Source organism: Neodiprion pinetum, chromosome 2 (assembly GCF_021155775.2).
Source record: "Neodiprion pinetum isolate iyNeoPine1 chromosome 2, iyNeoPine1.2, whole genome shotgun sequence".
NCBI classification, from domain to species: Eukaryota; Metazoa; Arthropoda; class Insecta; order Hymenoptera; family Diprionidae; genus Neodiprion; species Neodiprion pinetum.
The window spans coordinates 19,583,313-19,603,086 of NC_060233.1; the positions used below are offsets into that span (position 1 = coordinate 19,583,313).

The 19,774-nt window shown below is 38.9% G+C and overlaps 1 protein-coding gene and 1 long non-coding RNA gene across 3 annotated transcripts in view; one reads left to right on the forward strand and one right to left on the reverse strand.

Moving 5' to 3' along the window:
• The window catches only part of LOC124210905 (sodium-dependent neutral amino acid transporter B(0)AT3), a 490,584-nt gene that overhangs the window by 248,309 nt on the left and 222,501 nt on the right, over positions 1–19,774 (forward strand). For both annotated transcript variants that reach the window (XM_069133492.1, XM_046609333.2), the window contains exon 7: positions 10,042–10,203. In XM_069133492.1, coding sequence (XP_068989593.1) covers positions 10,042–10,203 — 162 coding nt within the window. The remainder of the gene's footprint in view (positions 1–10,041; positions 10,204–19,774) is intronic.
• Positions 308–1,905, reverse strand: LOC124210908 (uncharacterized). The gene is made up of 3 exons (XR_006881329.2): positions 1,560–1,905; positions 1,114–1,315; positions 308–1,034 (listed from the first exon to the last, which is right to left on the reverse strand). It is a non-coding gene; the product is annotated as an uncharacterized lncRNA (long non-coding RNA).

Sequence of the window (19,774 nt, forward strand, 5' to 3'; positions counted from 1 at the left end):
ATTCTGAAGAGTGAAATTATATAACTACTCCCATTTTTTACTAAAAATCATAACTGTAGCTGTAATATTTTCAATACTTCAAGAAATCTTTGAGTTTGTTAATTTCATGGAGGCAAAGCTATTTAAAAACAATACCACTTGAAAAAAAAATTGAAGTCCAGTTTAGAATAAAGATTTTTCACGTTTTTATTTTTTATTGTTCGGGTTAAAAAAGGTGAATATTTTTTATAAAATAAAGTTATACTTTAAAAACACAATTGAATATTTCTTTATGTACAATCAATTGTAAACATTATAGTTAAAGGAATGTAAATTCAAAAAATTGGTGATTTTGAAAAATTAACGACGGAGCCAGGAATCGAACCTGGCGTATAGAGATGCTTGACCGCAGCCTTACTCCTATGAGCCTATGAGATTTTGATGAAATAATATCTGTGCATTGAAGATATTAAAGAAATGAAATGACATGGAATTTTGAAAAAGGTACGCCAAGGCGGTACGTCGGAGCGTAACACCGCCCTGACTCTGTTGTCGTTAATTTCTCTCATTACCTTTAAACATTATACTTGTTGGCAATTTAACCATAAACATCATTCCATATTCTGTATTCTATTCTTCCGCATCACGGAAGTTGGGAAATCTTTCTCTCATAATTTGTTGTTGAATTCATTGAGCCAAAGCGCGTGGTCCTCGTCTGTTGTATTCTTCATCTTGATCCATCGGATCAACATCATTCTCTACGGGATGAGCTATCGGTGCTAGTCGTTCGTCATCTTCATTGTTTAATCGTAGTTGCACTCTCATGTTGTGCAGTACTGCACACGCATTAACAATTTTCGCTGCGAACGCTGGTTCGTACATCAAGACTCGCTGGTATGACAAGCATCTCCATACAGATTTAAAAACTCCAAAAAACCGCTCGACGACGCTTCTAGCCTTACATAGTTGTTGTGTATATTGATGTTGTCGCGTATCTTCAGGAAAATTGGCCAGAGGTGTTAACAGCCAAGGCTCCAACGGATATCCAGCATCACCTGATGGAAAATATATTGATTTAGAAAAAAGTAGACTGAATATAATATGCATATTATGTATATAAAACTCAAACTGAACCTATGCTGCTTTGCTGAGGTGTTAACCAAGATTCATCACAGCTTCTTGAGGCAGGCGAAAAAGGCTGAGAAACTCTTCTCGTGGTAGCTGAAAAGGATTCTGAGCATCTCTCAGTCGCCTTCTTTCCACACGACGTTCGAGTCGACGTAATCTTTCCTCAAGAACGAATACATCCCAAGCAAGGTATTCGATAGCCATGATCCTTTGAGATTGAAGATAATCAAAGAAACAGCGTAAATAATAGACTTAATAGTAGAAATGAATTATTAATGAAATTAATGAATAATTATATTTGTGGAAGCAACTTTGTGGGTTCTTCGGAGCAACACTACAATTTATAGGTTATGTTATTCTTTTTTAGAAAATAATGAAATCTATTCTACAATTTTTTCTGAAGTCAATCTGCATTGATAATTCCTAATTACTGCAAAATTCAACTTACTTACTTGTTATTTCAAACGTCGTAATTATTTTTCACTTTCGGAGCACTTTTCGAAGCACTTTCTCGGAGTCGAGAAAAATATGGGAAACGCACACCACTCCTCTAGCTCGTGTGCAAAGTGTCGTTATAATGGTCGTTATAGCGTACCGAGGGGGTCTCTGAGCCTCGCTATCCGCTCGCACCGTAACGACATCATAACGACACTTTTCGTTACTAATAACGACAAAACTCGCTAAGAATAGTGTACAGAATCGCATTTGTCGTTATAATAGCGACGCGGTCGGTAGCATAACGAAACTTGTCGTTATGAGTCCATAACGACAGCATAACGAGTTACAGAATCGCGCTACTGGGCTCCTACCTTATTCTCTATTACCTCTTATCTTGTCCATTTCTGTTTCTTATTGCAAGTAACTTCGCGACTGGTTGACTATTACTTACGCAATGTTATTGACTATCGCGTTATTTTTTTATCTTTCTCTTCTAGAATATTTAAATGTCTAATATCGCTGTATAGCAGCGTGTTCTGTTAAATGATCAATTCTTATTTTAGTTATTGAGCATTACTGTTTCGCTATACTTTCTTTGATTATTTCATAACTGTCTCTTTACCTATGACCTTTGATTGATTTATCTTGGTGAGTGTACCGCGTGAGCAATGTTACATCGCCGCGGGGTCCCGCTCGTCGTTCATTTGACATTGGAGTATTGTGCCGTATCGCATAACATCTTTTTCATTATTTTCTTCGCTAATATCGCTGATCGTAGTTGTCTGTAGTCTCTTTGGTTTGTCGTATGTCGCATATTAATTCTCTTGAATACTATTTGTCTTAATCCCGAAGTTATCTTTTATCGTACCGAATATTACCGTTCTTTCTTCTCACACTTACCGCAAACTAGAGACTACGTATTATCTGTTAGTATCTATATTTTATAATAATTTTCTACTTGACCTGTTTCCTTGAATTTACCTCGTAATTCGTAATTCCCTGTCTCCGTTATATTTCTGATAATTCTGGTAATGTGATAACTATAACAATTTCTGTATTCCGCGTGGTTCTTATAATCGCTTTTCATATTTTATGGTTGACTTGATCAATGCTTAATTTAAGTACCGTATACCTTTTTCTGTTCGGCCTATTCATTATAATACCGTGTTAATCATTACCTCGAATCATAGTATCGCGAGCCGACGCATATTTCCCGCTTATTCTGAAACTGCTCTGTTATTGTTAAATCTCTCGCTTAACTTTTCTCTGGCTGTAAATATTGTTAATTATCGCATTTGTCTCAATTGTATCTCAATCTCTTCAGTTATTTGCTTGTTATTAAAATTTATCGCTTCTTAATCAATATATTCGATACTATTTCTGCTTCACCTGTTTCTTATTTCATCTATTGGATTCAACCCCTCCCCTCTACCATTATCTTGTCTATACTGAGCAAGCTGTGCAAAACCGTCGTAGAACCTGACCTTACCTTTACCTATTACCTTTACCTTCACCTTTATCTTTTTCTCTAATTATCTATTTTCTGACGCATGTGCGTCTGGCGCCCAACAATCATATCTTTCCCTTTTCTTATCTCTCTATATTTAATTATTCAGGTTAGTGACTGCGCCGTAGGGTAACCAATTATCTCATTTCTTCGTTTAACCCTCGCGAAAAATCGTTTTAAATGGTTACAGTATATAGCTTACGTGCAATACTTCTGTGATTTATGTTTAATTAGTTTTGTGTATTACTATGCCAAAAATTTGCTAGTCATATTGTTATAATTATATATCCGATTATTCATTCCAGGAATACTTTCTGCAGTCTGAGCAAACTGCGTGTATACCTTGTAACGTGGCAGTTCGGTTAGGCCTGCCCGTTACAAGAGACTCCCTGAACCCTGGGCGAGATCCCGGAGTCAGGGTTTAGAAAGTCGAGTCGCGGAATAATCTTAGAGAGCGCCAGAACTGGAGTCACGCACCCGAGCTTCGACAGGGACGAAATAGCGCATTGCGACCAAGATATTTCAGGCTTTTGTTTTTTTTATTTTTTTTTTGAGTGCACCGGCTACCCTACAGCGACCGACTCCGACGCTGAACATCTTTCGAGGCAAGGCGAAACCACGACGATCTCGCGGGAAGGACACCGAGGCTGCGGAGGGGGAGGCAACGCAGATCCCTGCAGCGCGGGAATCCAAGGCGGACGCGATTCCCGCTGGCGGCCGGCGCGCCGCAGCCTCCCCGCTCACCCCGCTTACGCCCAACCAAGGCAACCGCGAGGTACCAGCTAGCGACGAGGGAGCACCACCCCGCCCAACCCCAGGACTACGTAGAGCTGCGCGGGAGACGACATCGCGATCTAGCCTTAAGTTCTGCGCCGCGTACAGACGACAGGTGCGCGGCAAGTTGCGCAATCCCCAAAATCGATGACCGATCGATTGTTGCGCGTTCTTAGGTTGATGACGTCACGAAAAATTAGCGTGACGAGATCGGCGTTGCGACCATCCGAGATCACTCTAGTTCTGGCGATTGCGAAAAGTAGTCAAGTGATTTCGAAGTCGAGTAGAGTTTTTTTTTGGGCGTCAGTGAAAGGAACTGTCTAGTTGCAACGACGATGTCAGGGACCCATCACGAGGGTGTGGGTGCCTTCGTACACTGGATGTGGAGCGGTAAGCGCTGCTGATATTCTCGCGATCGAATTTCGAGAGTAATTGAGTAAAGGCGGATCAGATAAAGGATAGCCGTTTCGGAATTTGCGTGTCGAAAAATACTCGAAATTCGTTTGCCGATTCTTTTGCTTGGTGACCGTAGCCTGAGTTGCGCGCGAGGGAGTAGCGTTAATTTCGGGGAATCCAGGAAATCGAGTCGAGCCACGGGTTGAGCCGAGACGTTATTGTCTCGAGTTGGAGTGTAACCGAAGTCCGTTACACGGGGTCATTTTACTTCGTCCGGTACACCCTCCATTCTCGTGTAGGTCGCGAACCGTCTCACGGGGAGCATTCGAATTCGCGACTGCGTCCCGCCGTCGCAGAGAAAGGGAAGCTCGGGTGCGCGCTGAGAAAAATATGCGTTCTTAGAGGAGGATCGCGGGTGTCGCGACGAGCCTCGCCTCCGTTTAGTTTTTTTTTTGCATTATCGGTTAATATTTAGTTGGCGATCAGCGCCATTTTGTAAAGGCCGTTCGCGAGCAGCGCATTGAGTCCGATTTTGTTTTTGGTTTTTACGAATTAGGGTATTATTAAGACGGCGACTAGCGCACGTAGGCCGTAGAGGTCTCCTAGATTTATCCACCTTTTTTTTTATTTTTTCTTTATTATTTGGTGTGTTTCTCCCTTTCTTATTTAGTTTAGATTAAATTCAACATTGTATTTGGAATCGCGAAGGACGACTTGCGTAGTCGTATTATTATTATTTTTATTTTTATTTTTATTTCTTTTTGTTTTTGTAATATCGCTGATGAGAAATATACCATTGTAATTTTATAGTGAATTGGCCACCTCACGCGTTGGCGTACTTGTGTTGCAATTCTCTGTACCCAAAAATTACCCCTCCCCTCTCCGCGGTACTGAGCTACCGAGCATATGGTCGCGGTGTGCCGTATTACCGATTTCGAGGCGTGTTGATCACGCCAGGCACCCAAAAAATTTCGCGATATTGTTTCAGGTCCAGGGTACCTCGCGGACGCCAAATTATTGTGCACACGGTAAGTTCCCGGTTATTTGCTCCGAGTGACCGAGGTGCAGAAAAATCCACGTCACCACCTATATATTATGTAAATATTCTATAGCCTATTTTTTCATTACTATCTGTGACCTGCACTCGTGACGTACCACTTTCCATAGTTTGCGCTTTCTGTAGAATTTATTCAGCCACATAATGTATACAATGCTCGATGCCTTGTTATGATATCAATTTTCTCTATCAAGATTACGGTTATGTTTCACTTATACTGTTTCAATTTAATTTCTATGAGATCCTTCTCATACAGATTTCGTGATTATATTTATTAGGTTTCAACGAGTTCTATTTCACTTTTATCATTTTATATTATTTTTTATCATTCTGTATTTGTTTGGTGCAAACCCGATCATGGTTGGGAGGTAGGGACGGGTTACGTGGATCTCTGTTTGATAGCGACCACCATGTGCTGGGACCTGGGAGATTGATGATATTTTCGTTGTTATATCATGAATTTGCTAACAGCTATTCGTTTCAATTTTCAATTTAAAATGACCTGTGACCCCGTCTGGCCGGTATTCATAGTTACGTATCATTTTCGAGACTGTATTAGGAACAGCTCTCAGCCGGTCAAGCTATGCTTTGAGCTGACTCAAGACAGTCCTGCAAATCGAACCTGATTATGAATACCGGCTATTAGACTATTACCAGTCACGTGATCGCATTGCGTAGAAATACGGACACCGGTGAATATAATTTTCGTTGAAATATTAAGAATGTATATCTATATCAACATACGTACGGGGAATTCTACGTCACGTCAATCAAAAAATGACCTCGTATTTTGTCAATCTTTTCATACTTTTTTTCACGTGAAATAAAGGTAAAAAGAATCGAAACGCATTGTGGTATTCGTCCGAATTATGTTTGTTTTCGAAAGTTACAAGACAATCATTCAATGTTGATGTAAAAGGAGCGCGCATATATCCGGTTCTATTCGACGTGAAGACATCATTTACAGTGCGTTCGAAAGGTGAACGAATAAGCTTTCATAAAAAAAATGTAATGGTGAACATTATTGAAAATCCTAATTTTTATAAACAATTCAAATGTTTGACGATTTTTACCTCATTAATGACAAGTTTTTGAATTATAAAAAATTAATTTCGGGTTCCTTATTGAATTCTGCATTACTAGTAAATTTTTCAAGTGGAATCTGAAAGGAGTCTATTTTTTTTCTATTATTCATCAGGTGCTGCGTCGTGCCGAGCGCAACACACTGGGCTGTTTAAAAATATTTAAAACCGAATGCCCGTGAGGGGCGGAAGAGGCTAGCCTGCGTCACCCGCCCCACTCCGGCGACAGCTCGGCTGCTCCGTCTCACTTGCTTCTTTACTCTCTCTCTCTCGCCACGGTTAACGCGGGAAGCGGAGTAGCCCGCGCTTTCCAGCTAGGCAACGCCCTCAAGACAAAAATGTCGGGCAAAACTTATAAAACTGAAACGTCATGGTCAAAAATCATCAGTCGCCCGACACCTCTGACAACGTTTCACACCGCCTACGAAACTGACACCTCTGAACGTTCGGTTTCTCCAGAGCCCAGGTCTTCGATTACGTGGAAATTTTGGAAAATAAGAATTCGTGTTCGCTACATCTGGTGCGTGTCACCATGGAAGAAATAATAACGATACAGAAACCGGTGGCATCCGACGAATCGATCGCACACTCTGAGACTCATGTTCATCAGCTGTTCGCATCGTCTACCTTCCAGGACAACGATGAAATCCGTATTGTTCTTCAACATCAAGACTTGTGCTTACTGCCTGGTAAAAGCTCTCTGCACATTCATGGAAAAATTACAATGGATGATGATGTGACTGCATTGGTGACTACAAAATCGATCAATATGGCTGTTTGTAATTTATTTGAGGAAGTTAGCTACGAGTTGTACAGTGTGGAAATTGATAGGTATAAAAATGTTAGTATCACCAGCGTTATAAAGGGTGTCTCATCCTTGAGTCCGGGCCAGCAATATAGTATGGAGAATACCGATTGCCGGCTGCTGCCTTATATCAAACTGGCCGATAAACTGTAAATCCAGCTACTTAACTACATTGCCAAGGATCCGGCTATATCTATGAGTTTTTGTTCTTGGAAAACGTACGTATATCCGATGCTCCCGTCAACGACGCGACATGTATGAGCGGTCAAGACATTGACACAGCTGGAGAATACGAGATATGTTGTTGTGGGATTTCAAACTGCAAGGAGAAATGGTCCACAAAAAAATGCCAGTGAATTTGATCATTGCCGAATCAGAGATGTAGAACTCTTCCTCAACCCGCAGTGTTATTCCTATAGCAATTCGAATTTTCATATATCCAATAATCAGTACGCCATTCTCTATGATATGTATATCCGGTTTCAAATGGCCTCCTATAGCAAAGGAGCTGAACCTTTGCTATCGAAGCGTGAATTTATAAATCAAGCTCTTCTCATCGTTATCGATTGCTCGAAATAGAATGAATCGTTGAAAACCGGACCGTTGCATATTCGATTAAAATTTGAAGCAAGCGTGGAATTTCTTGCAAATACAGCAGTCTATTGAATGATCTTGCACGATCTTATTGTCGAGTACAGCCCATTCAGTGGCACAGTAAAAAAATTAGTGTAAGTCAATTTTGGAATAAGATGTTCAATTATCATCACGTAAATAAAGAAAATATATGTAAGATGTTTTGTTCAATTTAAAATAAGATGATCTATCTTTATCATTGCCTACAAGCTGAAAACAGAATGTAATTGCTCAAAAATAAAAAAACATTTACTCCAAACATCCAACCGTTATTTTTTGAAACGTTCTACTTCACCCACCACATGAAAAAAATAGCCATCTTGCCGCAGTTACGTCCAGTATACCAGCTCTCTCTATTTTTCCCACCCGCTTACTCTCCCACAGTTCTCATATAAATATCGTGGTCTCTGTCCTGTCCTCTTATCTCTACCTAGTCTCACTCCATTCACTATCGCGCTTGCTCATCTAATTCTATTCCTTTCCTTCAGCATCTTCACATTTCTCCTGCATCCGTACGTTTTTTGTCTCGAGATTCATTCGTATTCTAACTCTCAAGAACCTCAGAGCTAAAGCTCCCAAATAGTTTCGTACAACACACTTCATTCTTACCTCTATATCGACTTCTTGCAATTAATATATACTTGACATCACCAATAAACTCAACGTTATTCAATCCTCAATCCAAATTCCAATTGTCTTAGTACATAAAAGTGAAGCCAAACCAGGTTTCTTCTATCGCTCAGGAGTAATTCTAATTAAAAATAAAAAAATTCTAACCACATTCACCGACGTAACACGGCAAGCATTTGAAACAATGCAGAGTCGATCGATAGAACATCGATTGATCGATAAAAGGTTGGGGGGCGCCACATGTGACAAACCTACGGCAACACTTCTGCCTAGTCACACCAGCTGTTGGTAAGGCCGGAGGTAACAGCACCTTGCGGTGGATATTGGGCGCACAACAGACCCGATTGGTAAAACAGCGACTGGTGGCGCCAACAATGTTATTGCTCTTATCGGTAATAATTTCTTCGGTAAATTATCTGCCATCTAACGGTAAAAATTTAAAATGTCTGCTTATCCGACTACAAAAAATTTAAAATGGATGCTTATCTGATAACACATATATCTCATTATTAAACAGTCTGTCAGTTAAATCGAGTAGAACACAGGTGGCACCATATATGATAACGTTCCCGTCAGTAACACTATCGTAGGTTAAGCCAACCCCCTCACGGGTAACATACCGACCGTCGGTATGGCAGGAATCAGGGCGACCTGTTCGGTACGCAGCCATTTTATGTCTCAGAACTCTCATATCCTATTCACTGGGAAAATACTGACGTTACGACGATGAATTATTGCTCTTCTCAAAGCATTCAAATGATACATTAAAGGGTCAGGAAACGCGTAGGAGTTACTTAAGTCGTTGACGAACACACTTTTGTCATAAAGTGTTGAAAACTTTCGCAACTTGTATTCGAAAATATTGAATAGAATATTATAGATTAAACCTAACCGATATATGATCCAAAAGAATTATTTCATGTCAATAATTACCCGATGACCACCGGAGTAAAATGATGTAATTATATATCTATAAGTCATCAATGGACAGCACTTATAAATAAAGTTCAGTAGAACTAGTTATCAAATTTTCCATCAAGAATGCACACTCATGTTTCTTGGCGTCCTTAAGCTTTTGACACAGACGGCAGCCCAGGAACACAACAAATATTTTCTAACACGAAAGTCTGGGGCAATGTTACCTATTTTGTTTCCATAAAAAATATGAATCCCTAGGACTGCCAACATGTCCTACATGTTCATATTACCCTAACTTACCCTACACCTATAAGCCCTGAGTTGGTTCTTGCCCCATGATTGTATTAGTTCCACGAATTTAAAGTTGAAAACTGTAACACGTATTCTTGAGAGCATGAAATATATTCTGTAAACGAAAATCAGTTTTTGTAACCCAAAAAAATGAATTTCTCTCCTCTTCCCTTGAATAAGTGTTTCCACAATACAATAAAATGTTGCAAACCTTTGTAAGACCGAATGTGTTGTAAAATTCTTTTACAGGCCTCAGTGTTTGAATAATATCACTTTTGCTACAATATTGGAAAACAGTCAAAAGGAGAGTTTCAGAACACCATTGTAAACATATCATTAGCTTAATATCACCGCATTAAAAACTATGTACTATGTACTATGTATCAATTTCTATATTGTTCAGATGAGTGGGCCAACGCAGTATTTTTGGTACCGTACCACGCTGATGATATCGGAGGATATAAATTCGCCAGAAGTTTTCAACTGGAAAATAGCACTAGCACTTGTGGTTGCCTGGATTCTAGTCTACATGTGTATGATCAAGGGCATCGCATCATCTGGAAAGGTCAGTTGGTAGTAAGATTGATTGATGTCAGTGGATTTTAGTTATATCTTAATTTAACGGTTCCCATGATCTATTAGTCTATAAAAAATTAAGAGGAACATTCAAATTTGTTGTAATCCAACCGCAAGAAAAAAAGTTTGATATTCTGGTAAACATAGGAATATCAAATTGCAGTGAAACTACCATTTACAGTTGTACTTATAAGAAATGTAACATGACTATTTTCAATTTTGATACTAAAACTTTAGAAATTGTTTCAAGTCACTTACCATCAGTCCACGTACGTTGAAGTCATATTGAATTTGAGTTATATTAAATAATGCAGTTGCTGGAATTCACGGAGCTTCGATATTGATATATGAATCTCGTGTTCAGTAATTGAAGGATTTTTTCTTTCTTCTCTTACGAAAATCTTAAGACGCGCTAACCTTTGCCACCCAAAATGTACTTCTAATTGGAAATTCACATAAAGACCATAGCTTCAAGAATCCCTGTGAGTAACAAAAGGATATATGCACTCATAACTCCTGAGGAAATCAATTTTTTTTTCGTATTTTCGAATAGCCTCATCTTTCAAGAACCTTGCAGGACCTTTTCTGTAAAAAAATTTGAAAAATTGTGAAAGTCACAACTTTCAGAGTGAATCAGTACTCGTGGCAAGTAGAACACCAGTAGGCGAGATACGACAGTTCTAAATCAATATGGCAGCACACCGGTCGAGCCGGTTACGATACCAACCTTACCGACAGTTGGTAGGTTACCGACGAGGGGTGAGAAATCACCCCTATTGACGGTCGATTTTAACCGATAAGATGTTCGATTGCGAGATTTTTGCTTTCTGACAAGTAGAATTTCTATCCATAGGGAGTCCCATTGTTTATATTTACCGTCAGTTTTTACTGATGAGAAGACTTATCATCAGTTTTTTGCTGTCGGCTGAGTTCGATGATGAGACTTTTTTCTTTCGGATAAGTAGAGATCTCAGTGGTGGGATTACCATAGGTGGTGCCACCTTTATTGATCAATCTTTGTTCCATTTCATCAGCGTCAATCAATCGGGTCTGCTTAATTTCCAATGTTCACCGCAAAACAGCTACACTTTTATTGGATGGTGGTTTAGGAAGTGGGTGGAAATATCACGTTTCAAAATAATAATCGAATACTTTAGATAGATGTTTTTTACCTATCATAGCTGTATTTTTTCAGTTGTTTTTTTCCTCCACTTTTCCCATAAAATTTCTGTCGAGTCTTATTTGGTAGGCAATTATGGTGGAGAAAGTGGTATTATCTATAAATCAGTTGATGTAAGATATTGGATTCGTAGAAAAGCAGAATTTTCTGGACATACAGCCTTTGAGGTAGTGCCGATGATGGATGGCATCAGTCTGAAATGTAGGGATGTCCTAAAATAAGGAAATGTTGGCTTTGAGGGAGTGGTGAGAATAAGCTCGGTTGGTGGTATTGTAAGTGACCAGTGTAAAAAGTAAAGTGAATTCGGTGAAATCAACCTCGTCAGTCCTTTGGAAAGCCAGCTGACGATGATTTCCCACCTGGATTTGGTGGAATATACAACGCTACAAACTTAAAACTTACCAGAACGAAATTCGCAATACGTGTTCTTACCACCCACAGTGGGGCCGGATCCCAGAACTCTTGCTAAAAGTGAAAAAAAACTTTTTGGTTGTAGATTTTCTCACCGCTGGGTTGGCTACAAGGACCCCAAAAATACTTGTTCTATTCTTCATACAGTCCTATTGCTTGTATACGCTCTGCGATACCAGATGAAAATTCAATTTCTTTGTTCGAAAAGTAAAAACTTTCACAGAGTTCCATACACTCACCTTTGGAAGGTTATAGATAAAAGTGTCAGCTATCAAATTAGATAAATTGCAACTACAAAAAGTTGCAATAACTTGACTTTCTTTTTTTTTTTGAGGTTACCACGATGAAGTGTGTTTTGCTATGTGATAAAAGTTGAACAAAACTGTCTATAAAGTTGACGAAACGGCCTGAAATTTGATACTCAGAAGTTTTTCGGGCACATATTATAAATCTGTCGTCAGATTTCGAATGTTTCAAAATGGCGGATCCAATATGGCAACTATAATATTAGAAACACTTGCAAAGTAAGTGGAAATTAGTAGTAAAGGAGGCAAGAATGTAGAGAGAGAATGAAAGAAAGTATCAGAAAGAGGAAAAGGCGAAAGGAGGAAGAAATCGTAAGAGATGTGTATAGTAATAGACTTACAGCTAGCGATGCTGGATGTGTGTAGAAATTTAGAGCAATATTATTTGTTTACGATCAAGTTTCATCCCTTGAATCTACGTGTACGTACGATTAAATGAGTATTAGTAGATTTGCGGTAACTATAACGTTTTGTCCATGAATGATTTCTTTGATTTATGGCAAACTACTTGTAGGTACACCTGTGTACACGGTAACAAAGAGATAAGACAACGCTATTTCTCTCTTTTTCCCACTTACAAATGAAAGTAGAAAAAACAAATAAAATAACACTCTCCTTTAGTTATTTAATACGGGTTTCTGAAATTGATTAAGTTGAAATATTGTGCAACTAGAAAGCAGAAAATATACTTCGGTGCTCTCCTATTGGCACTCAGACGAATTTTCAATTATCAAGGCACGCATGCGGCGTACGGATGGAAGAGCACCGACGGTGATTTTTTTTCTTTCTAGTTGCAAAATATTTCAACTAGCTCAATCTCAAAATCACCTGATTCTATACACAACCTAAACGCAACTCAACCTGAGCTATCCCAAATATTATCCTACACTCGACTCGACATCACGAAACCGCAATTATATTCAATACAATTTCAATTGTACTCAACTCAACTTAAATAACATTTCAACGATACGCAACTCGACATAACATAAACTAAATCGTAACTGAAACTTAACGTAACTATAATTAATTGCTCGATAACTCAATTCAAAGTACCTTAAAGTAATCCTAATCTTAACTTACAATTAGATCAACTAAACAAAATCTACAGAGCTCAATATTACGCAAAACTCAACGAAACAAATTCTTCAATTGTAATTCAGATGCAACCGAAACTTAATAACACAAACTTTGGATCGCAATCTCTACCTAAACAGACACAACGAAAACGCCATCCTTAATCATTACTTAATAAAGGATCACAATCGCAATCTCAACTAAACGTAATCACAATGCATCCAAAGTTGAAACTTTCTCAAAGTCCTCAAAGACGCTATTTGCCAATTCGAACATTCCATTTTCGGCAAATCCCAACCTATATGAGAGGTGACAGTCAAAAACACGATACCGTGACTCGACTCTGTACGGCGAAATTAGGGCTGTACGTAAATTTCATACGAAAAATACGCAATTCACCAGCAGTCGCAGTCACCAAGAAAAAGAATCGGCAAACGAATTTCGAGTCCTTTCCAACAACGCAAATCCAAAATGGCTATCCGTTATCCGGCAAGTTTCGATTCAATTCCTCTCGAAATTCGATCGCAAGATTATCAGCAGCGCTTACCGTTCCACATCCACGCAACAAATTCTCTATCCCCTTCGTGATATTCGGTGATGCCATTTTTCGCAAGACTCCAAAAAGCGAACTCGCTATCGAAACTTTATGATTCCGCGACCATCTTGCACGATCGCCAAAACTAGAGTTCCAAAATCAACGACCTGTCTACAATGATCTCGGTACGCTACTTTCTATGTGACGTTATACCCGCAAGAATACGCAACAATTGATCTATCATCAATCTCGTTGATTGCGCAAATCGATGCTTAACGCTAGATCGCAATTTCGTCCTCCACGTAGCTCTATGTTAACAGGGTGAGTGGGGGAGGCTGCGGCGCTTCAACCAACAGCGGGAATCGCGTCCGCCTTGGATTCCCGCGATGAAGAAATATTTTTTGGCTCCCCCTCCGCAGCGTCTCCATCCTTCCGTCGAGATTGTCGCTATTTGGCCATTCCGCAATTTCCTCGAATTCGATGCTGACTTCCCATCTAATGCCGTTAAAAATCGCAAATCAAAACAAGGAGCATGAAATATCTTATTCGCTACTCGCTACAGTGTCCCTTCTCAGAATATCAGATGCGAGACTCCACTTCTGGCGCTCTTTTTTCAATACTTTGCTACTCGATATCGCGAAACCCCTACCTTTGGTTCCGCCTAGGGTTCAGGGAGGCGTATGTAACAGGCATCAAAAATGCCACGTTACACAATAAAGAACAGCACAATAGACTCTGTTACCTTTTATATTTATTGGTTAAACGAACTTACATAAGTAAAGTTCAATCATGATTGTATGAGCGCCTCTTCCGAGGAGATCACAGTTGTAGTACCTCCACTTGCCCCAGTGTCATCACAAAGTTTAAAGCTAGGAAACAAAAGATTTCCTACTACGATCATCTTCCTGCGCGACAAACGCGCGCCTATCTTCATTCTTCAGTGTTGCCGTAACTGCAAATCGGGTATCTTTCCAAGATAAAAGAGGAGGGAGGGACTGATCTCTTCGAAAAAGGCACTCATACAATTATGATTGAACTTCACTTAGGTAAGTTCGTTTGAGGACGTTGCCTACCGAGCTCGCGAGTGAACTTTGGCTTCCCGCACAACTTAAGCCAGGGGGCCAAGGGAAAGAGTGGGCGGGACTTGAGTCTATGCCCCTCACGTGCTATGGCCCCCCACTCTGCACTCCGTTGGGACCAGGCCACTTGAACGTTCTGAAGTTCTGACATGCGAGGAATATAACTGGAAGTCCGTATAAGTTTCGCGTGGTTGACAAGATTAGGATACGTTCATCCAAGGAGAGGTTGGCACGTATACATATTATTTCAAATATTTATTGCTTGTGCAAATAATAATAAGTTACAGAAATCATTGAATAATCTCCGTGTTTTCAAAAGATCTATTGCATAACTCGTTGCAGTAAAGTGAAAAATATTACAAGAGAAATTACCCGAAACAGCAGTTAGCTAATTCATGACTAAATACTAGGGATGGGTGATCTAAAGCAAACGATCGATTCTCAGAATCGATTCGAATTCATTTTGGAAAAATCGCTTCGTCCGAAAAATTGGATACAAAAGATTGATCTTCAGAAGATTGATCGTTATTTTCACTTTATAGTTTAACTGGAAACCGGTAGCTAAATTGGAGATTAAAAATCGTGTCACACAAATGTAGTACTTATTCAACAGTTTTTATATTCAACAATAGTTTGCTTTGGGTCATATTTGTTTATCACAGCGATATTTCTCATATACATATTACACAACCCAGCACTCTGGGTGGGAAGCTTTTTTTATGGGTTGTAATATTAGATTTATTCAGCGCTAAAAATTGGTCGATTCTTTTGTATTCTCAAACCTATATCATCGATGAAATATAGAACGCCAAAATGGACTTTCAAAACTTTATTTAATTGAAGATTTAAGAACCTCATCCGATCCTTGCAGACTTGGAATCGATTCTAGAAAAAATCGATTAGTAAAGTATCAATACAGAAGATCTATTTTCTCGACCCAAGAGATCGATTCTTGAGTGAATCGATCTAGAATCACGCATCCCTATGAGTAAATACATTGCCATCAATTACCTAGGTCTCACCACGTGGAGGTTACTGCGATGAAGCGACCCACCCTATCCCATCTCATCCTCCCAGCCATGCCAGGAAAAATTGAAAGTGTTACATACATCAATAGATATTGAAAGAAAATTAGTAAATCAAAGAAATTGAGTTAGATATGCAGAGTATATTAGAAATTGATAGATAAGGCGTATTGAAAAATCAGCAAAATCTATGGTACAAAACATGATAAAAAGTAATGGTGCGTCAATAAATAAAATATAAACATTCGATCGCGTGGAATACCATACTTTTCGCTTTCCGTTATGACGTTACTTTGGTACCACAAATAATTATTATAGAAATAAAACGAATCTTCAAAATAAACTGTTCCAATGAATATTATGGAATGAAACATGCAAACATTCAGCAAACGAATACGAAAGATCATAATTCAGAAATTCATTCATTTCTGAACTTAAAACCATAATGTAAAAACACGTTGTATCCGTGCAAAATTTCGAACGGGCTTTAACTGAAAAATGAAAATTTAACAAGCAGGATGTACATGCGAGGGTTGATTTGTCTCTCTATCTAATAAAAAAGTTTCAAACAAATGAACAGGTAGAAAAATATTATAATAACAATAGTAAAAAAAGACTATAATAACAATAATATAAAAAAGATTATAATAACAACAATAGTATACGCATGAAGTTGGCGGTGGGGTGAGATCCCGAAAACAAAACAAAAAGCATCTAGCAAACAAAACTTCCTTTGACACCTGTCATCGGCTGTTTATGACAGTCTTTGACGAATATCTTTATAGGTATCTGTTTCTGACGCGCGAAAAATAAACATGCAAACGAAAATTATCAAGATGATTCCCGACGGGAATTGTCTTTTTCGCGCGTTGGCGTATTGTGTATACGGCACTCAAGATCGACACGCAGAGGTGAGACTGAGTATCGTTTCAAATATAGTGGATAATTGGTCTACATTTGCGGGTTTTATTACAGGTAATGAGTCAAACGGTGCTGTGATTAGGTCACCTGGTGATTACAAATCACATATGAATAAAAATGGAATATACGGGGGAGAAGCAGAATTAGCTGCAGCTGCGGACATTTTTAAGATATGTTTAATCGTGTATCACGAAGAACAAATTCATCCACATCGGATCGGATCACAAAATGAAACACAATTCTTGCTACTCTTTACCGGCGACGGAGACAGTGGACACTTTGATGTCTCGCAGAACCAAAATAAAATTCAGATAGTGAGTAATAAGTATGAAAAGTAACAATCAAATAATAGTAAATCTAAATATATCACCAAACAGTCAAAAGGACAGACAGGATTTACGATGACAATGGAGATAGGAGGAGTTTCAAGCAGCAGACAAGGCGCTGAAGATAGTGGATGGTCGGAAGTATCACAAAAGATAGAGGAAAATAAAATTGTAAGTGTGAAGAACCAAATAAGCCATAGAATAATATCCATCAAATATTCGTATAACCAGGTAAGAGGACGACCAGGATTGATGTTGACCACAAGAGAAAGGGGTGTTTTGCGGAATGAACAGCAACACAAATATAGAGAAAAAAATAATATAAAGAAGGTGATTTTGGAGAATAACCGGCAGAGCGGTAGTAAAAATAATTCAACGAAGGGTGTCGAAGAATTAGAAGAATCGATTGTGATTATTGATTTGGAAAATAAATCAAGAGGACGACCAACCAATGTGATGGACATAGAAGAGCGAAAAATTAGAAGACGAGAACAGCAGCGAAAATATAGGGAAGCGAACAAAAAATATCATACTGGCTTTTCAACCAACGAACAGAAAGGAGAAGTTTCAACCAGCAGACAAGGCGATGGAGACGGTGGATGGTCGGACGTATCACAAAAGAAAAAGAAAAATAAAATTGTAAGTGTGAATAACCAAATAAGCCAGAGAATAATAATAAACAAATATTCCTATAACCAGGCAAGAGGACGACCAGGATCTATGTTAACCACAAGAGAAAGAGGTGTTTCGCGGAGTGAACAGCAACACAAATATAGAGAAAAAAATAATATAAAGAAGGTGATTTTGGAGAATAACGGGTAGAGCGGTTGTAAAAATAATTCAGCAAGTCAAGGAGAAAGATCGATATCAATAGAGAAGGAACACCAATTTTCAATGGAAGCCGAATGGAAGCTTAGATTGATGAAAAAAATAAAAGTAAGCACAAAAGGAATTGAAGTGGACAGCAAGAGACAACGAGTTCAATACTATGGGCATCGATTGGCCTTACGTTGAGGTGAAGCACAGAATCAGTTGTTGCGGAGCGGACGATTGACACAACACTATGTGATTCACGCATATCTCACAATCGAATCGCAGCGTTTATTGTTTTTAAGAAATAATCAGAAGCAACTGCGTGTAGAATGTTACAAGGGAATGACTGATCACATATAAAATAGTGGAGCGAATACGTCGAATCGAACAAGACTTGGGAACCAAATGATTTTACCATCATCATTTTCCGGCAGCATGCGGCATATGCAACAGCAGTACCAAGATGCAATGGCAATAACAAGGAAAGTTGGACGACCGGATTTATTTATTACAATGACATGTAATCCTAAGTGGCCGGAAATATGTACGGTATTGAAAGATTTTCCTACAGGTACCACTGTAAATGACATTCCAACAATAGCTTGTCGAATATTCAACATGCGGCTAAAACAGGCACTAAAGGAAATCGAAAGCGGTTCAGTATTTGGAAAGATTGAAGGATACGTATACACAGTTGAATTTCAGAAAAGAGGCTTACCGCATGCTTACATACTATTTATCTTAAATAACAATGACAAACTTTTGACTCCAGAAGCAATTGACAGTTTTGTATCTGCAGAAATACCAGACAAACAAATACATCAACAACTATATTAATCTGTCACATCACACATGCTACACGGCCCTCACACATCCAAAATACCATGCTGGAATTCGGTAACGAAGTCATGCTGAAAGAAATTTCCGACTTAGTGGAAAACACTGATATAAACGGTGGCGGTTTTCCAAAGTATCGCAGACGAAAAAATACAGACATAAACTATTACCGCGACCGCGTGGAAGGAAGAAATATCCAAGTAGACAACAGCATGGTTGTGCCTCACAATCCATACCTACTTGCAAAGTACGACTGCCACATGAACGTAGAATATTGTGCGTCAATAATGGCTATTAAGTATGTCTTCAAGTACATCCACAAGGGACATGATCGTGCAAGAGTACAGATAACTGATTCAAACAGCGAGAGTGATGGTCAGCCAATAATCAACGAAATACAGGATTAGGTAGATTCGCGTTACGTAGGACCGATGGAAGCAGCTTGGCGTATACTAGAACTGCCAATGCATGGACGAAGTCATGCAGTCACACGCTTACGTGTACATCTACCGGGGCAGCAATACGCAACGTTTGAGGAAGGTATCAAACTAATCCTTCGACATGCGACAAATGCAAGGAGTTTTATAGATTTCCGCACTGTAAACGGGAAAGAATGGAATACATTTAGAGATGCTGCAGTGGATATGGGTTTAACTGCGACAAATGACGAAGCTTTCAAAATATTCGACGAAGCTGTTTCAATACTTATGCCGAAACGGTTACGTCATTTTTTTGTGTAGTATTTAATCGGTGAAATGCCATCGAACGCGATAGATTTATGGAATTCTTATAAGAAAGCACTATCTGAAGACTTCGTGGATCAGCATGAAAATAGAGCACTATGTGGAATTAAGCATCTTCTCAGAGCTGAGGCAAGATCATGTGCAGATTTTTACTTACCAATACCGGAGATAATTTTCGAAAATGAAGCAGAAGAAATAACAGTGGAAAATATAGAAACCTTTGCAAAGAAAGGCAATGAACTGGTGGAGCAATTAAACAACGATCAGAAAATAATTTATACACAAATTTTTGATAATATTATGTATGA